Source organism: Gopherus evgoodei, chromosome 6 (assembly GCF_007399415.2).
Source record: "Gopherus evgoodei ecotype Sinaloan lineage chromosome 6, rGopEvg1_v1.p, whole genome shotgun sequence".
NCBI classification, from domain to species: domain Eukaryota; kingdom Metazoa; phylum Chordata; order Testudines; family Testudinidae; genus Gopherus; species Gopherus evgoodei.
Window position 1 is genome coordinate 59,360,621 of NC_044327.1, and position 16,204 is coordinate 59,376,824.

Consider the following 16,204-nt stretch of genomic DNA (forward strand, 5'->3'; position numbering starts at 1 on the left):
AGTGGTTTATGGCTGACATTAATTCTTTAAAAGAAACACATTTTTATTTATTTATGTGACATCAATAACAGAAATAAAAAGGATTGAAAATAATATCATCTTAGTATCAGCATTATTTTAGCCATCACAGATTATTTAAAACCAAGTCACCTTTATTGCTAACCCAGCTGGTGTTAGTTGTTCATTGTTTCGCTCATTCAAACAGTCTTCTCCCATCAAAGAAGTGAGATGTTGCAAGCACTCAGCATGTCCCTGTGATGCTGCTACATGCAACAGATTGTTCTCACTTTCATCGTGAATTTTGTCCAGATTGTCTGCTGCTAGGTGTGGCTGTGCAAAAAGGAACAGTGAAAAATAAAGTATATCAGTTATGCAATTTAGGATAAAAGTTTAAATAGGATATCAAGTCTCATGGTTCAGGATATAAGCCAAACACTTAATACATGGGCCTATGAAGAACCATTCTCCATGCACATGTTATTGTACATTTGTCCGTAACAGGGGGTTTACACTTTCTAAAGCATCTGGTGCTGGTGTAATCAGAAACTAGAAGGACTATTGATCTGATTCAGCAGTTCCTAACAAGATTCCCATATACAGAGAAAGGTCATGTCCTGTGGTTTGGCCTTTCTGTATAGTTTCTGGTTACTTTATCTGACAGAATATACTCACATTTCAACTGTTTTTTAAATTTGTCCCTTTTCTTTTTTGCCACTATCTCTAGGAGTAATTTGGCATAAAGTGTCCATGACTCCCCTCAGCAAATTTGCCTATGCTTCCCATCGCCAGTTTCACGTGCCACTAGGAAGACAAATAATTGAAAAACGTCAGATTTTTCCTAGTTCATGGTAAAAGTGGCAGCTTATATTAAGTACAGTGAAAAATGTAATTAAGCTCTGAAACTTCTGAATGCTACTTTATTAGCTAGTTCCATTAATATTATTTATATTGCAATAGTGCTTTGAATTATTGGATTAACCAATGCGCAGACATATGGCAATATATGATCCTTGCCTGAATCTAATTTTAAGACAAAACATAACTGTTTTTCATAAACAGGAGAGAGAGGAAGAAGGGAAGACAAAGGTAAGGAATAACAGTGACAAGATCATATGGTTATGCAGATTAGCTAGGGCACAATCTGATTCAATTAGGTGTTTTATACAAAAATCCTCTGCATTTCTTTACTTCCAGTTTTTTTAATTCTGTTTTTATTATTTTTAGTATTGTGATCTATTCCTCTGCCTATTTCTAGTGTTTGAATAACTCTGCTTTTGTCTTTGTTGCTGTGTTAATTATGTGCCACTGTGCTTGCTTTAGACTGGTAAAGCTAAACAAAAAAGAGAGTACAAAATACTGCATGCACTGCTACTCCGACAGCCTTTCTGAGTATTGCCTTCCCTGCATCATGACGTTAATTTGCAACTAGTTACTTTGGAAACACCTATTCATGGTTTCTAATCAAAGAGCTGGAACGAAACAAAACTTCAAATGGGTCAGAGGGTAATCAAGCTTTAGTGTGAGCTCCCATCTGTGAATGCTGCTCTAACAAACTGGCATAAACACTCCTGAATAATAATCAGAATACAACAGAAGCCCCTCTGTTCCCATGGCCAGCATCTGAGTAGAAATTGATGTAATCCACAAATAACTGAACAAGGTGAACTGCAAACATTCTGCAAGGCAGAACTTCATTAAGAAATAAATTTTAATTTAGTAAACAAGTAGATTTTAAGATGAAAAGCATCTGCATTTTATATTATTTCAGTGTATTATCTACATTACAAATCTTGTCCAACATGACTACCTAAGATTAAATATCATATTTATATGTAAACTCCACAAGTTTCTTTGGAAACCCATGCACTCAGTTTCTAATTACAGGGGATCAAATGGAGTTGCAATGTATGATATGCACCTAATCAACTGTTGACTTATTGTATTGTCTTACAGATATATGTTTTATTATAAATGCCTTATGAAAAGGATGACACTTACCAGTAATGATATCTGTCCTTCTTTCACAATGTTTAAGATACTTTTATTTTTTTTCATGTCTTCGCCCCTTTCCTCTGGGCCTCCTGAGCAGCTCCAGTTCATATTACTGTTCAGTTCATCAAGTTTGTTTTCTGTCACGGCTGTCTGCAGATGAAAAGTCCTCAGCTGGCAGTTTGGCATTGTTTTCTCAGTTTTATGAGCTTGAGGATCAGTAAATGTCCTGTTGAGGAAGCCCTTGCTCTGGGCTTCAGTTTCATGGACTGAGCTACATTTAACTGGAGGCTGGGAAAGCTCTAATTCTTCAGCTAAATGCTTGTGCTGATTAAGGACAATGGACTGCGCATTTCTCATCTGAGAGCTTTTCACAGGGGACAGAACACAAAACTGTGTCGTGCTGGCTGGCAAGTTCTCACTGTTTCCTGCAGAGCAGGTCCTGCCACTCAGACCATTCACTGTTGAACATACACCCAAAATCCTTTTCTCTGGAGCCACCTTGGTAAAAGCAGCAAGTTGCTGGCTTGATTTAATGTAAGGCACATCCAAAATTTCATCCATATCCAGGTCATAGTGCTCCAGTTCCCCAAGAAAAACACCAGACTCAATGTTTTTACTTTTAAGACCCTCTCCATCTCCTGAACACTGATCATCATTCTGAGATGCAAGGTGAGAATCGCTACCTTTCTGGTATTCCACCTTCTGGTTCTTTTGGTCATCACTTTCATTGTTCTCTGAGCTCTCCGGCTGGTGCTTTAGTGGGGAAACTCTCTTCACTGGTCTGAACTTACTGTACATGTCTGCAATTCCTGTTGGTTTTTGTGCATTTCCAATAAGAGTTGAAACTCCACAGCTCCAGCTAGTGCTTGAAACTACAGAAAAAAGGGAATTTGAGTAAGAACAGAATATTAGTATCAGGTGTACATCTTTATCCTGTTGTATACTTTGAAGATATGATATTCCAGACCAAGTATCAGGAACAGAAATTTACTAGAAAACATGTTGCATTCACATCTAAGCAGATATGCATTTAACCATACTTCTGCTACAGTAATACCAAAATTAAGCAGTCTGGAAAGAAATGCCTTTCAAGTTTGACATACATCTTAAACAAAAAGAACTGAACCAAATTTAATGAGAAAAATATAAATCCCAAGTAACATCAAGTGGCAAAGGCCCATTGGCATTCATATTAATCCTGTCATAAAACCTTGCTAACCCATGCTCTGCCATTTTTATCTGACTGAGCTTCATTGAAAGAGTCGGATATTCTTCTGGGAGTTCAGCAATAGGACTGTTCGGAAATTTCCCATCACAACTGACCTTCACTGGAAATTTGGATTTTTGACTAAAAGTTTCTCACAAAAACTGTCTTCTTTCTGCAAAAAAAAATTATTCTTCATCAAAGAACTGAAAAAGTTCTTGGACTCTGTCTGAAAATGAGATATCTATTTGGATATACCACTATGGTGCCTCAAGGGAGTTGTAATTCCTTGTCTCATGCCCCCATACTCCTCTATGGGTCAGGCTCCCCAGCTTGACTTTATGCTCCATTATATATTGCAGGCACGGGACTCCCGTGAAGCACCACTTCCTCTCACCAACAGGAAAGACTGTGATGCTTCATAGGAAATGTACTCTGACCAAGGGAGCTTGTAGAAGAGAGTGGAAGCATGAGGCACCTGAACCTCAACTCCCATGAGGCATTACATCAGAATTTCCCAATTAAAATATCTGGCTTTTTTGGTGGAAATAGTTCTGTATTTTTCATGGAAAATTTCAAACTATTGGTTTTCTTTCCATTTTGGTTGAAAATTTTTATGCAGAACGCCTCGATTTTTCAACCAGTTCTATCCAGTAAAAAAAATCCTCCACCCTTCCATAACTACAAAACGTACAGCCCCGGTTCATCATAACCACAGTGCTCAGGATCAGTGGAACCCCAGTAATAAGCTTCCTTTATATTTATATTTTTAGTGGGGGAGGTGGGAAATTCACCAAATTTCTTTCACTAAAATCAACTTAGATATTTTCTTTCCAGGTGACTTTTAATATTTATAAAGAATGAGCACATTCTAAAGTTCAAGAGGCACATTTTAAACATGGTAGATTTATTACTAGCTGTAGTGTATCAGTGAGGTCTAATTTGTGATCACATACAACTTGTGATCTGTAACAAACACCTTTTCTAAGAATCAGCAATATACAGTTTTCAATACTTTATTAAAGATACGAATCAATAGAATAATACTGCTTAGTAACTGGAGTTCTCTGAGTATCACCTTGATTTCTTTGGAGGCTCTTGTGAATACATATCAAAGAAAACAACAAACAACAACAACAACAACAAGAAGCCAAGTAATTTAGTGGGCCAATATAAAGAACGCATTGTACTGAATTATTTATGTATTGTATAAGATTCTAGGTTCAAAGGGTTACACTTTTATGTTGGTTTTATTTACATGTGAAATTTTTTCCAAGTGATACAGGGAAATGGATACCATATGTTTTCCAGCTGTTTTGTTCTGACAGGAACCATTAAGGGCTCTGAATGGAAATGAATTCTGCCTGAGTCTTATGAAAACACTTCTTTCAACAGAAGGGTCTTGACAAAGAAAAAGGCATCAACATTTTGTTTGTCCTCACTTTCCTTATGCTTAGATCCATTATTCTGTTCCTATGCTGAAACAAGCTACCTTTGCCACTTTTTAATCTTAAAAATTTAAATCTACACATAACCGTGACAGTAAAAATATTAAACCTGATGTTAAGAGAAAACAAAAAGTTGCTTTCTACAAATGTTCTTGATTCACCACATGTTCATTTAATTCTTGTTTCCTGCATTACATCCACAGAAAACCACTTTTTGCTCATTACTCATTTTTCTTTCTGTTTTGTCCACGGACATTTCTTTATACATATTGCTTACAGAAAAGCAGATTTAAACACAAAACAATTATCTATGTTTCCTCTAACTCATGAATATATTTACTTATTTAAGCAGAAAGATGAATTGATATCGCACATAATACAGGACTAGAAGGTTGTACCATTTACCAACAGGCTCCTATAGGGAGTGAGACTGATCAGACAGGCAGGCACAATCTCTTCTGATGCTGCTTTCTGTGCGTGGGGATCACATATTTTGCACCAGCCATTATACTGACAGAGTGCTGATCCCCTATGCACACCGGCCCCACTCCACAGACCTGTGCAGAGAAGAGGAGGGCCATGATCTTGCCTCCTCCCCACCCCCTTGTCATGGACTTTTTCCCCTGAGAGATCAGAAGTCAGTAGGGGGGTTGATTTCCTGAGGTCTCAGGGATTGCTATTGTGAGTAGCCTTTACACAGATGCTCCAGTGGGAGAAGGCTCTTGCTCACCCCTCCACATGCATGAGGTCATGCAGAAGCCACTGGCAATCAGGGTCAAATAAAGGCTAACTGCTTGACTACTCTAGAAATCATGATACAGGCACTGAACTGGAACCCAGGAGATCTTATTCAATTCCAAGATCTGCTGCACACTTACATAACCTTTGGTATATCACTTACACTGTGTCTCTCTGTTTCCCAACTATAACAAGGAGATAACTCTTCCCTACTTCATAGGAACTGAAGGTTTCCTGAAGCCCATGCTACTGCCTTAACCACTAGACCATCTTTCCAGTATGCAAACTTCTCTACGAACTTACTCAGGAACAGGAGGTTTGATACTGGGTGGTAGTTGGCTAGGTCTGATGTCCATGGAGTCTCAGAAGTCCCATTCTGAAAATGTGATTATTGCACCAAAGTGAGATGATAGTTCCTTGCAGCACTTGATGCTTGGTTCTGCTGTGGACTCCAGGCAGTCAGGGTTAATGAAGAGGTTTACCACCTTGAATACCTCCTTAGCAACTTCAGAGGCTGACCTATGGAGGCTGAAAGGCAGATTTCTTGACCTGTAACACTACTTTAGCATAGGCTTTGAGAGATTCTCTCGGTTTTGACTGGTCTGTTTCAGCCTTTGTTTTCCAACATTGGTATTCAAATTTCCACCCCTCTCTTTTCATCTGATACAATGTGTCAAAGAACCAAGGAGGTCTGTGTAAGTGATGGGGAGGAGGGTACTGCTTGGAGGCCACTGGGCCAATAGTCAACACTAGAGCATGATGATGATATGCTGCTGTTCTTAAGCATGTTTTGGAATGTGATGGGCTCCATGAGTCTTCACAGTCATATCAGGGTCCTGGGTCTTTCTTGTTTAGTGAGAACTGGGAAAGCTGTGATCATTTCCTTAATGAGATGACTGTCTTTCCAAGATAGTAGCTGGGACATGATGTAATCTATAATGACATTTAGCTGCATGGGCTGGACTGGAGATGACATGTGAAAATGCTAGGAAGGCAAGTGAGGAAATGTGTTTTGGGGCTTTTGAATCTGAGGTGATGTCAGCATAGAAGCTGAAGTCTTGCAGCTGAAGTCTGGCAAATCTGGAATATTCATCACTGTTGCCAACAAAGTATCGATGATCTCCTTTAATGAACTCTTTAGGCTGTCATGGTTTGTAAATGAGCACATCATCTATTTTAGGCTTGGTTTTAGTTGGCTCATTTCTGTCGTCGGATGAATCAATTCAGATTACCTTGTCTTAATGAAGCACCTCTGCTCTGTCCCTGCGGGACTCGATATGAAATTGGAAGCTCTTACCATCTGAAAATTCCCTTATTGTGGTGTTTACTCCCTTTCCATGATCAGTAACGAAGACTTGGCCTAGCACTGATCCCTGTGGTACCTCACTAGAAACCTGCACAACATTTTAAAAAAATCTAGCCCTTTGTATTTTAAAGTTACCATTTATATACTGTACAACCACTTAAGAGACAGGAATAAATATATGGATAATTTTACATTTGGAATTCTGCTGCCATCTAAAAGAAAAGCCTTATCTTTCCTCTTATGGTTCATTACTTCATCAGAGCCCCTTGAATGAATTAAGACTTTCATTTATTCCAGGTCCAGCTGTCTTGGACTTAGTATACAGACAATGAGGCGCAGTCTACACTATGGAATTTTTTAGAAAATTCCTCACAGTTGTTCACACTGATTCATCTCCACCAGTGTTAGCAAAGTTGGGGCTTTATGAGACAAAGGGATGCTATTTATAACAATGGGATAATAAGAACCAGTTCTGAATGTATTTCTATTTTAATTAATAACATCAGTGAAATATATTAACAATTTTAACTGAAGGTGGTGCTGTTTTACAGTTTAATATACTAGCAGATTCAAAAAGCACAACTTGTGCGTTGACATAAGTGCTCTGGCATGAGAAACTTGATTTGTGAATGACCCTGTGTGTGTGTGAGAGTGAGACCTGGTCTACACTACGCGTTTATACCGAATTTAGCAGTGTTAAACCGAATTAACCCTGCACCTGTCCACACAACGAAGCCCTTTATATCGCAATAAAGGGCTCTTAATACCGATTTCTGTACTCCTCCCCTACGAGGGGAGTGGTGCTGAAATCGGTATTGCCATGTCGGATTAGGGTAAGTGTGGCCGCAATTTGAAGGTATTGGCCTCCGGGCGCTATCCCACGGTGCACCATTGTGACCGCTCTGGAAAGCAATCTGAACTCAGATGCACTGGCCAGGTAGACAAGAAAAGCCCCGCAAACTTTTGAATTTCATTTCTTGTTTGCCCAGCATGGAGCTCTGATCAGCATGGGTGGCCATGAAGTCACAAATCCAAAAAGAGCTCCAGCATGGACCGTATGGGAGATACTTGATCTGATCGCTGTATAGGTAGACAAATCTGTTCTATCACAGCGCTCCGTTACAGAAGACGAAATGCCAAAGCATTTGAAAAAAAATCTCCAGGCTGATAGACAGAGGCCACAGCAAGGAGTCAGCACAGTGCTGTGTGACAAGCGTAATGGAAAACAAAGAATCAAATGGACGCTCATGGAGGGAGGGAGGGGGGGACTGAGGACTCCAGCTATCCCACAGTCCCCGCAGTCTCCAAAAAGCATTTGCACTCTTGGCTGAGCTCCCAGTGCCTGAAGGGTCAAAAACATTGTCCTGGGTGTTTCAGGGTATATTGCCGTCAATTTAGCCCCACTTCTGAAAGAAAAGGCAAAAAAAATCATTTCTAGCTTTTTTTCAGTGTCACCATATGTCTACTGCATGCTGCTGGTAGACGGAGTGCTGCAGAGCTGAACAGCAGCATCCCCTCCCCTTCCTTTCCTGATGGCAGACGGTGCAAAAGGATTGAAAACCGTCCTCATCATCCCGTGAGTGCTCCTGGCTGGCCTTGGTGAGGTTGGCCGGGGGCGCCGGGCCAAAAATGGGAATGACTCCTGGTCATTCTCAGCAGACGGTGCAAAAGGATTGAAAACTGTCCTCATCATAGCAGCTGGAGGTTGAGCTCCATCAGCCCTCCACTCTTTCATGTCTAATGAAGATTCTGTACTGCCTGGACTATCATAGCAGTGGGAGGCTGCCTCGCCCTCACTAAAAAGTCAGTGTTTCTTATTCCTGCATTCTTTATTACTTCATCACACAAATGGGAGGACACTGCCATGGTAACCCAGGAGGGGTGGGGGAGGAGGGAAGCAACGGGTGGGGTTGTTGCAGGGGCACCCACCTGGAATGGCATGCAGCTCATCATTTCTGCGGGATCTCTGGGGCCTTGACCCGGAGCGGCTGTGCTCTCTGGTTCTCTAGTACACCTGCCCCATATTCTAGGCAGGAGTGACTATTTTTAGACAAAATATAAAGAAGGGAATGACCTGAGGAGTCATTCCCATTTTTGTCCATGCGCCCCTGGCTGACCTCAGCGAGGCCAGCCAGGAGCACCCATGACAGCAGCAGACGATACAAAAGGACTGAGAACCGTCATCACCAATTTCCAAATGCAGACGGTGCAAAGTGACTGATAAATGTCATCTCGTCTCCAATTTCCAATTGCAGACGGTGCTATAGCTGGTAATCGTATCTTCTACCTTGCAACGGCAAATGAATGCTGCTGTGTAGCACTGCAGTATCGCGTTTGTCAGCAGCATCCAGTACACATACGGTGACAGTGACAAAAGGCTAAACGGGCTCCAGGGTTGCCATGCTATGGCATCTGCCAGGGCAATCCAGGGAAAAAGGGCGCGAAATGACTGTCTGACGTTACTTTCACGGAGGAAGGACTGAGTGACGACATTTACCCAGAATCACCCATGACACTGTTTTGGCCCCATCATGCATTCGGATCTCAACCCAGAATCCCAATGGGTGGGGGAGACTGCGGGAACTATGGGATAGCTATGGGATAACTACCCACAGCGCAACGCTCCGGAAATCGACGCTAGCCTCGGTACATGGATGCACACCGCCGAATTAATGTGCTCAGTGTGGCCGCGTGCACTCGACTTTATACAATGTTTTAAAAAACAGTTTCTGTAAAATCAGAATAATCCCATAGTGTAGACATATCCTGAGTGTTCTCAACTTCCTGGATTTCAGTTCCACCTATCCATTAGGACAAAGCAAGGTTTGGGGCTAAGATATGACAGAAACTGGCATTAATATTAGCTCACTCTACATCTTTTTCCAAATGATCCATACAGCAATAGCCTCAATGTAGGATTCACTTGTCCTAGCTTGGATAGAGGAAGAGCATTGCAAATCCTGTCAACTATAACAAATAGGCTATAGAGGAGAGAAGGCGGGAGATGATAAATGAACTGGAATCTTCCAGACCTTGTCCAGACTGATTTTAGGATGTGACCAGGTGAGGTGAGGGAAAAAAAAAAATCACACTCAGATGTCTGGGAGGGAATCACGAGGTTAGTACAAATAGAAAATAACGAAGGAGAAGAAATTAGGTAAAAAGAACAGATTTTAGGCTGAAGAGATATCACAAGTATAATTGTATTACTATACACTCATTTTAATTATTGTTTATCTGAACATAATCGTGTATCTTCCCTTTTTTTCAGGGTCTGACATTATCCAATCATTCATTTATTCCAGTAATTTCAAACATATTTAGTTGGGACATACTTAGGAGGCATGATAAATACCCAGAACTTACAAATACAACTGCCACCAAATCACAATTTTACCTAATATAAGTCACATATTGGTAAACTACCAAATAGCTTGGTGCATAAATTGTGCAGAGCATACTCCTGGGGGAATTCTGTGTCACTGCACAAGTGCAGAATTCATGGCCCCTGCAGATTTCTTTGCTTACCCGCAGAAAAATGACTTTTGATGGGAAAGCCAAGGGAAGCTGCAAGAGGGGTCATACGCCAACTCCCTGGCAGTGCAGAGTGTTGGAGCAGCAGTGATCTGTATGCTCTGTATGACTATGCTATGTATAACCTGTATGCTCAAAAGATCTGTTATACTTCTTCTTGCCCTCTTTTGTTTCCTCTCCCTCTCTGAATACCTGTGAAGTGGCTTCCCCCCTGCCCCTCCCTCCTGGAATGCTTGTGGGATGAATGGGCTGGTTGAGCAGCTGGAAGATCAGAAGAGCTCCCAGGTAGACAAGGTGTCTGGGACTCTAATTAGGCAGCACTCACACACCCAACACATAGACAATGCCCGAGGTGGAGTGTGACCAACCAGACACGGCCAAGTCATCTCTAGTCACAGGCCATGAGGAGCAGGTCCTTAAAACGGGAAGGGGTCATGTGCTCAGGAGCACACTCACAAGCTTGTATCTCCCGTGAAGGCCCTTTGAACAGGCCGCCTGGCCAGTGGTTCGCCGCATTTGTCATAACATTTCTTCCCAGATCTGGACCTTAGCATCCAAAATATGGGTGTTAGCATGAATACCTCCAAGCTTAGTTACCAGCTTGGACCTGGTAATTGCTGCCACCAGCTAGGAATTATACAGTGCCTAGCTCACTGCGGTCCCCCAAAACCTTCCCTGGGGGACCCCCAGACTCAGATGCCTTGAGTCTTACAACAAAGGGAAATAACCCTCTCCCCTTGTTTCCTTGTTACTTCCTCCCAGGCTCCCCTCCCTGGATGATCCTAGGAGATTCCCTGCTTCCAGTCCTGGAAACACAAGTACCGAGAGATCTAATCTCTCTTTCCCCTCACCCAGAGGGTATGCAAAGTCAGGCTTAGTAAATCTAACACAAAGAGATTTTCCCCTTGACTTCTTCCTCCCACCAATTCCCTGGTGAGCTGCAGACTCAATTCCCTGGAGTCCCCACTAAAGAAAACTCCAACAGGCCTTAAAAAGAAAGCTTTATATAAAAAGAAAAAGGACACTAAAAATAGGCTCTGCATTAAGGTGACAATATACAGGGTCAGTTGCTTAAAGGAAAAAAATGAATAAACAGTCTTATCCAAAAAGAATGCAATTTAAAACATTCCAGCAACTACACACATGTAAATACAAAAAAACAATATAAACCTATTGTCTTACTATCCTTGTACTTACAACTTGGAAACAGAAGATTAGAAAGCCTGGAGATAGAAAAAAATCACTCTCAGAGCCGAGAGGGCACAGACACAAGACAAAGAACAATGAACTCACACCCAAAACTTCCCTCCACCCAGATTTGAAAAAGTCTTGTTTCCTGATTGGTCCTCTGGTCAGGTGTTTCAGGTTACTGTTTGTTAACACTTTTATAGGTGAAAGAGACATTAATCCTTAGCTATCTGTTTATGACAGCATTGCATGCCATCGTGCCTCGGGAAGACTTACCTTCATTGCACCGTCCATTGCTGTGCTGTGGGACTCTTACCTTAAAGGATCCTAACATCTCCAGTGCCATGCCTGTCCTGGAAGTGTAAGTGTGCGAGTGTTAGTGTGACCCTCCCCCCCTTCTTTTGAGCTTAGCTATCAGTATAATAAACATGCTGCTTTCTGACAAACTCTGGTGGGTCATTAGTCCTCCCTAAGCTTACTAGCTGGCCTAATGTCAGGTAACACAGACAGGTCGGTTTGGGCACCCAGAGCAGCCGGTAGAGATGTAAATCACCACCTGGGAGAGGGGGGCTGGATAGCCATGTGTATATGAGAGAGAGAGAGAGAAACACTCTGTCTTTCTCTCTCGCTATTACAGCACTCTCGGCATGGAGGGGCAGGGCTTTGGGGTATTTCCGAAGAGGTAGGAGTGGGGCAAGCTCTGTTCCCTCAGGCAGAGGAGAATACAGCAGCCTGCCTACTTAGGGAATGGTTCCCATTGTTCTTAGTAAATTTCCCCAGGAGTATAAAACAAGTATAAAAATTTTAAGGCTCCTTTACATTGCCAGAGTGGTGTAAAGGAGCCTTGCTGTAAAGGACAATATGGCCTTATAAATGCTTATGGTGCTTAGTGATGAGAACTGGTCTCAATTTTTGGATTGAAAAAATGTCTTATCAAAATGTACTTCATGAACTGTTTGCTACTGACCTTTTGGACATGGTCAGTAGCCAGTATAAATTGTGAGCTTGAGTCCCCAGCCATCACTTGTTCTTCAGTTGTCTGTGATGTGACACTGAGCATAGGCTGCATATATTTGTTGACTAATAATTGGAAGCAATGTGTCAATACTACCTACATTACTATTAGATGAGGGGTAAGGAGGGGAGTGGGGGTTGGTGATTTCCTCCAATGCTCTCCACTCCCATTCTCCATCCATTGTATTGTAGTTTAAATAAATTACCAAAATAATTGAAACTAGCTGGATTATATTGCATTATTTTGACAACAAATATGCAGAATTTTAAAATATTGTGTGCATAATTTTTTGGTGCAGAATTCCCCCAGGAACAAGAGCACCAAACTTGGAGGAATAGAAAATTTCAATATTTACTGATAATTTCCCCAGTAGGAAAGCAATCCCCTGGATATTCTTGTGAACCATGCTTTATTTAGTTCAGCGGATTCAGTAGCATAGAGGGTTACTGAATTAACCTTTCACTGCTGGGGACAAGAACTCAGTTGGCTTTCATCAGTAAGTGAATAAAGATCTCAAGTAGGATGCTGTTCTCATTCTAGACATCTATTTAACAACATCACAGAGTCATCTCAGCTAACAGAATACACCTTAGTGCAATCAACTAGCTCAGCGAAGCTGGTTGGGCACAGATGTCATGAATAGTTAACTGCAATGGCCTTATCAAATCTACCTTTCTCCCCAATGTTCACTTACTACGAGAAAGCAAGCAAGCAATTTCATACTGAACAACAAAAGCAACAAGAGACAATTTCTGCTCAAGTAAATCATTCTTGCTTAGAAAACACTGGAAATCAAGTGATCTATGGGTTAGCAACACCGTGACAGAAACGGAACTAGCTGGAATTATGTTTAAATGGATTCCTTTAACTTTAGTTGGCCTCAGTATAAATAGGGCCATAAAGGTCCTTGGATCTAATTACCCTGGCCATGAACAGCCCTTCCATGAGATGGGATGGGACAGAAAAACCTTACAGGATATGTCTATATTGCAGCTGGGAGCAAATCTTCCACTTTGGGTTGACAGACTTGCACTAGTTCAAGCTGAGCTAGTGCACTAAAAATCGTATTGTGGACGTTGGAGCTCTGGCAGAGACTCCTGCTAGCCACTCAAACTCAAGCCTGGGGGGTCTGCCGCCCAAGCCACAATGTACAACTATTTTTAGCAATCTCGCTTGAGCCCTGCTAGTGCAAGTCTGTCTACTCACACTGGATGCTCACTCTCAGCTGTAGTATAGACATACCCCCGAGTTCTCCTTGAATCATTTTGCGTCATGAAGGACAACTGGATGAACAAGAACTTACCTCATACCCTTTTCCCCACAGAATGGGATGTGCTTTCCCCCTTAAATCCTGTGGAAACCCAGGGATCTGGAACCCCTGACTGACTGTGGGGCCCTCTGCAGCTTTACTGAACTGTTACGTTTCTCTCAGACTCCACAGTCCTAGCAATGTGCCCATTAAACAGCAACTTCTTGCTGGTAAGAGGGTCACAGAAAAGATAATGCCCTCACTTTGCATTAACTCTGCTGCCACTCATGTCATACCATTTTTTCCCAGATTTGGACCTTAGCGTCCAAATATGGGTGTTAGCATGAAAACCTCCAAGCTTAGTTACCAGCTTGGACCTGGTAAAGCTGCCACCAGCCAGGGATTTATACAGTGCCTAGCTCACTGTGGTCTCCCCAAAACCTTCCTTGGGGGACCCCAAGACTCAGATTCCTTGAGTCTCACAACAAAGGGGAATAAACTATTTCCCTTTCCCCTCCTCCCTTCCAGGTGTTCCCTCCCTGGGTTCCTGGAGAGATATACAGAAGCAAGCTCCGTGAATCTAAACAGAGGGATTCCACCCTCCCTGTTTCCAGTCCTGGAAACACAAGTACCGAGAGAGCTAATCTCTCTTCCCCCGTCACCCAGAGGGTATGCAAAGTCAGGCTTAGTAAATCTAACACAAAGAAATTTTCCCCTGACTTCTTCCTCCCACCAATTCCCTGGTGAGCTGCAAACTCAATTCCCTGGAGTCCCCACTAAAGAAAAACTCCAACAGGTCTTAAAAAGAAAGCTTTATAAAAAGAAAGAAAAATACATTAAAAATAGTCTCTGTAAAAGGTGAAAATATACAGGGTCAATTGCTTAAGAAAAAAAAAGTGAATGAACAGCCTTATCCAAAAGAATACAATTCAAAACACTCCAGCAACTACACACATGTAAATACAAAAAAACAATATAACCCTATTGTCTTACTATCTTTGTACTTACAACTTGCAAACAGAAGATTAGAAAGCTGGAGATAGAGAAATCACTCTCAGAGCCGAGAGGGCACAGACACAGGACAAAGAACAAAGAACTCAGACCCCAAAACTTCCCTCCACCCAGATTTGAAAAAGTCTTGTTTCCTGATTGGTCCTCTGGTCAGGTGTTTCAGGTTACTCCTTTCCAGGTGAAAGAGATATTAACCCTTAGCTATCTGTTTATGACAGAGAAGGTGAGAGACTAAGGAATGCATTTCCCCTTAGGCACAGATCCTTGACCTTTAGGAGACAATAGGGCCAGAAGATGCCATGGAGGTGACAGATCCAACCCTTTTACACCAGGGGGAAAATCCAGCTGGAGAGGATTCTTCTCAGACCCTTTGGCTCCTTGTTGACCAAAAGAATGGACAGTGAGAAAAAAAAAAGATGCATTATTGGATTTTTGAAAATAAGAAGTGAAATCCAGATGACGATGGGCCCTGAAGGAGCAGCAGTCAGGCAATAAGGACAAAAAAAAAGATCTGTTGAAAAGTTTGGGTGGAATCCATGAGAAAGCATGCTGATTGGTAAATAATGTTATGTTTTCCTAGGATTAAAGGTATTCAGAGCAATTTAAAATCAATATAACCAAACACTTTCTCATGTTACCACCGTATTATTCAAACATTTAGATGAAATGGGTGAAGAAAATGGTATTGACTAAATCCCATTCTTACACCATGAATAACAGATTGGTAATGATGTAATACAGGATTTTAGTCTCATCAAGAGCTTCTGGTGATACAATTCAGTTCAGATTGTCTTGCAGTGACTTTGCTGTACACATATCTTTCATTTTTTAATATAAAATAAAAATGTATCTATATTTTTCTGGATTCTTGATCCCTTGATTGAGCTTGCTGAACTAAAATACAAAAGAAAAAATAACCAAAAAATGATTCAAACCCACAGCTGGAGGCAAAAAAAGTGGCAGCTTATTTTTTCTGCAGCACACCTAATCAAAAGCACCACTACGGAGGTAGAGGAAAAGTCTTGAGTGCAGAGTAGCTATTATTTTGCTAGCCTAGTAAGTAATGAGATTTTGAGGTGGATGGCTGGACCAGCTTCTAGCAGACCTGGCTTGACATAAGTAACTTGCCTTATTTCTTATTGGGCATGACTGGGAAGATGAATGGAAAGTTAAGTTCTTATACAAGCAGTATGCTGGAGTTAGGATGGCTAGCTCAGATCAGCAGGAACATTCTCGTGTTAGTAAACAAGCCTAAATGTAAAATAAGGTAGAGTTCATATTGTGTGTGCTTCCACCTCCTGTGTTTGAGACTAATCAGCTAAGTGTAGCCTTACTGTTTACCAAAGAAAGGAACATGAGTGATGAGATTGGAGTCGAACTGAGTTTTGGGGGAACTGAATGGAAGAGGTCTCAGGGGAGCCCCAACACCTCTCCTAACACCGCACAGTTGTTCTGCATACAATTATAATTTAAATTGTCAATGGAGTGCAGACATATCAGGTTGTCTTCATTTACACTT

At 41.6% G+C, this 16,204-nt stretch overlaps 1 protein-coding gene across 3 annotated transcripts in view; it reads right to left on the bottom strand.

Annotated features, from left to right (window-relative positions):
• The window catches only part of SNCAIP (synuclein alpha interacting protein), a 124,361-nt gene that overhangs the window by 36,797 nt on the left and 71,360 nt on the right, over positions 1-16,204 (bottom strand). For all 3 annotated transcript variants that reach the window (XM_030567445.1, XM_030567446.1, XM_030567448.1), the window contains exons 4-5: positions 1,999-2,864; positions 151-330 (exon numbers count right to left, since the gene is read on the bottom strand). In XM_030567445.1, coding sequence (XP_030423305.1) covers positions 151-330; positions 1,999-2,864 — 1,046 coding nt within the window. The remainder of the gene's footprint in view (positions 1-150; positions 331-1,998; positions 2,865-16,204) is intronic.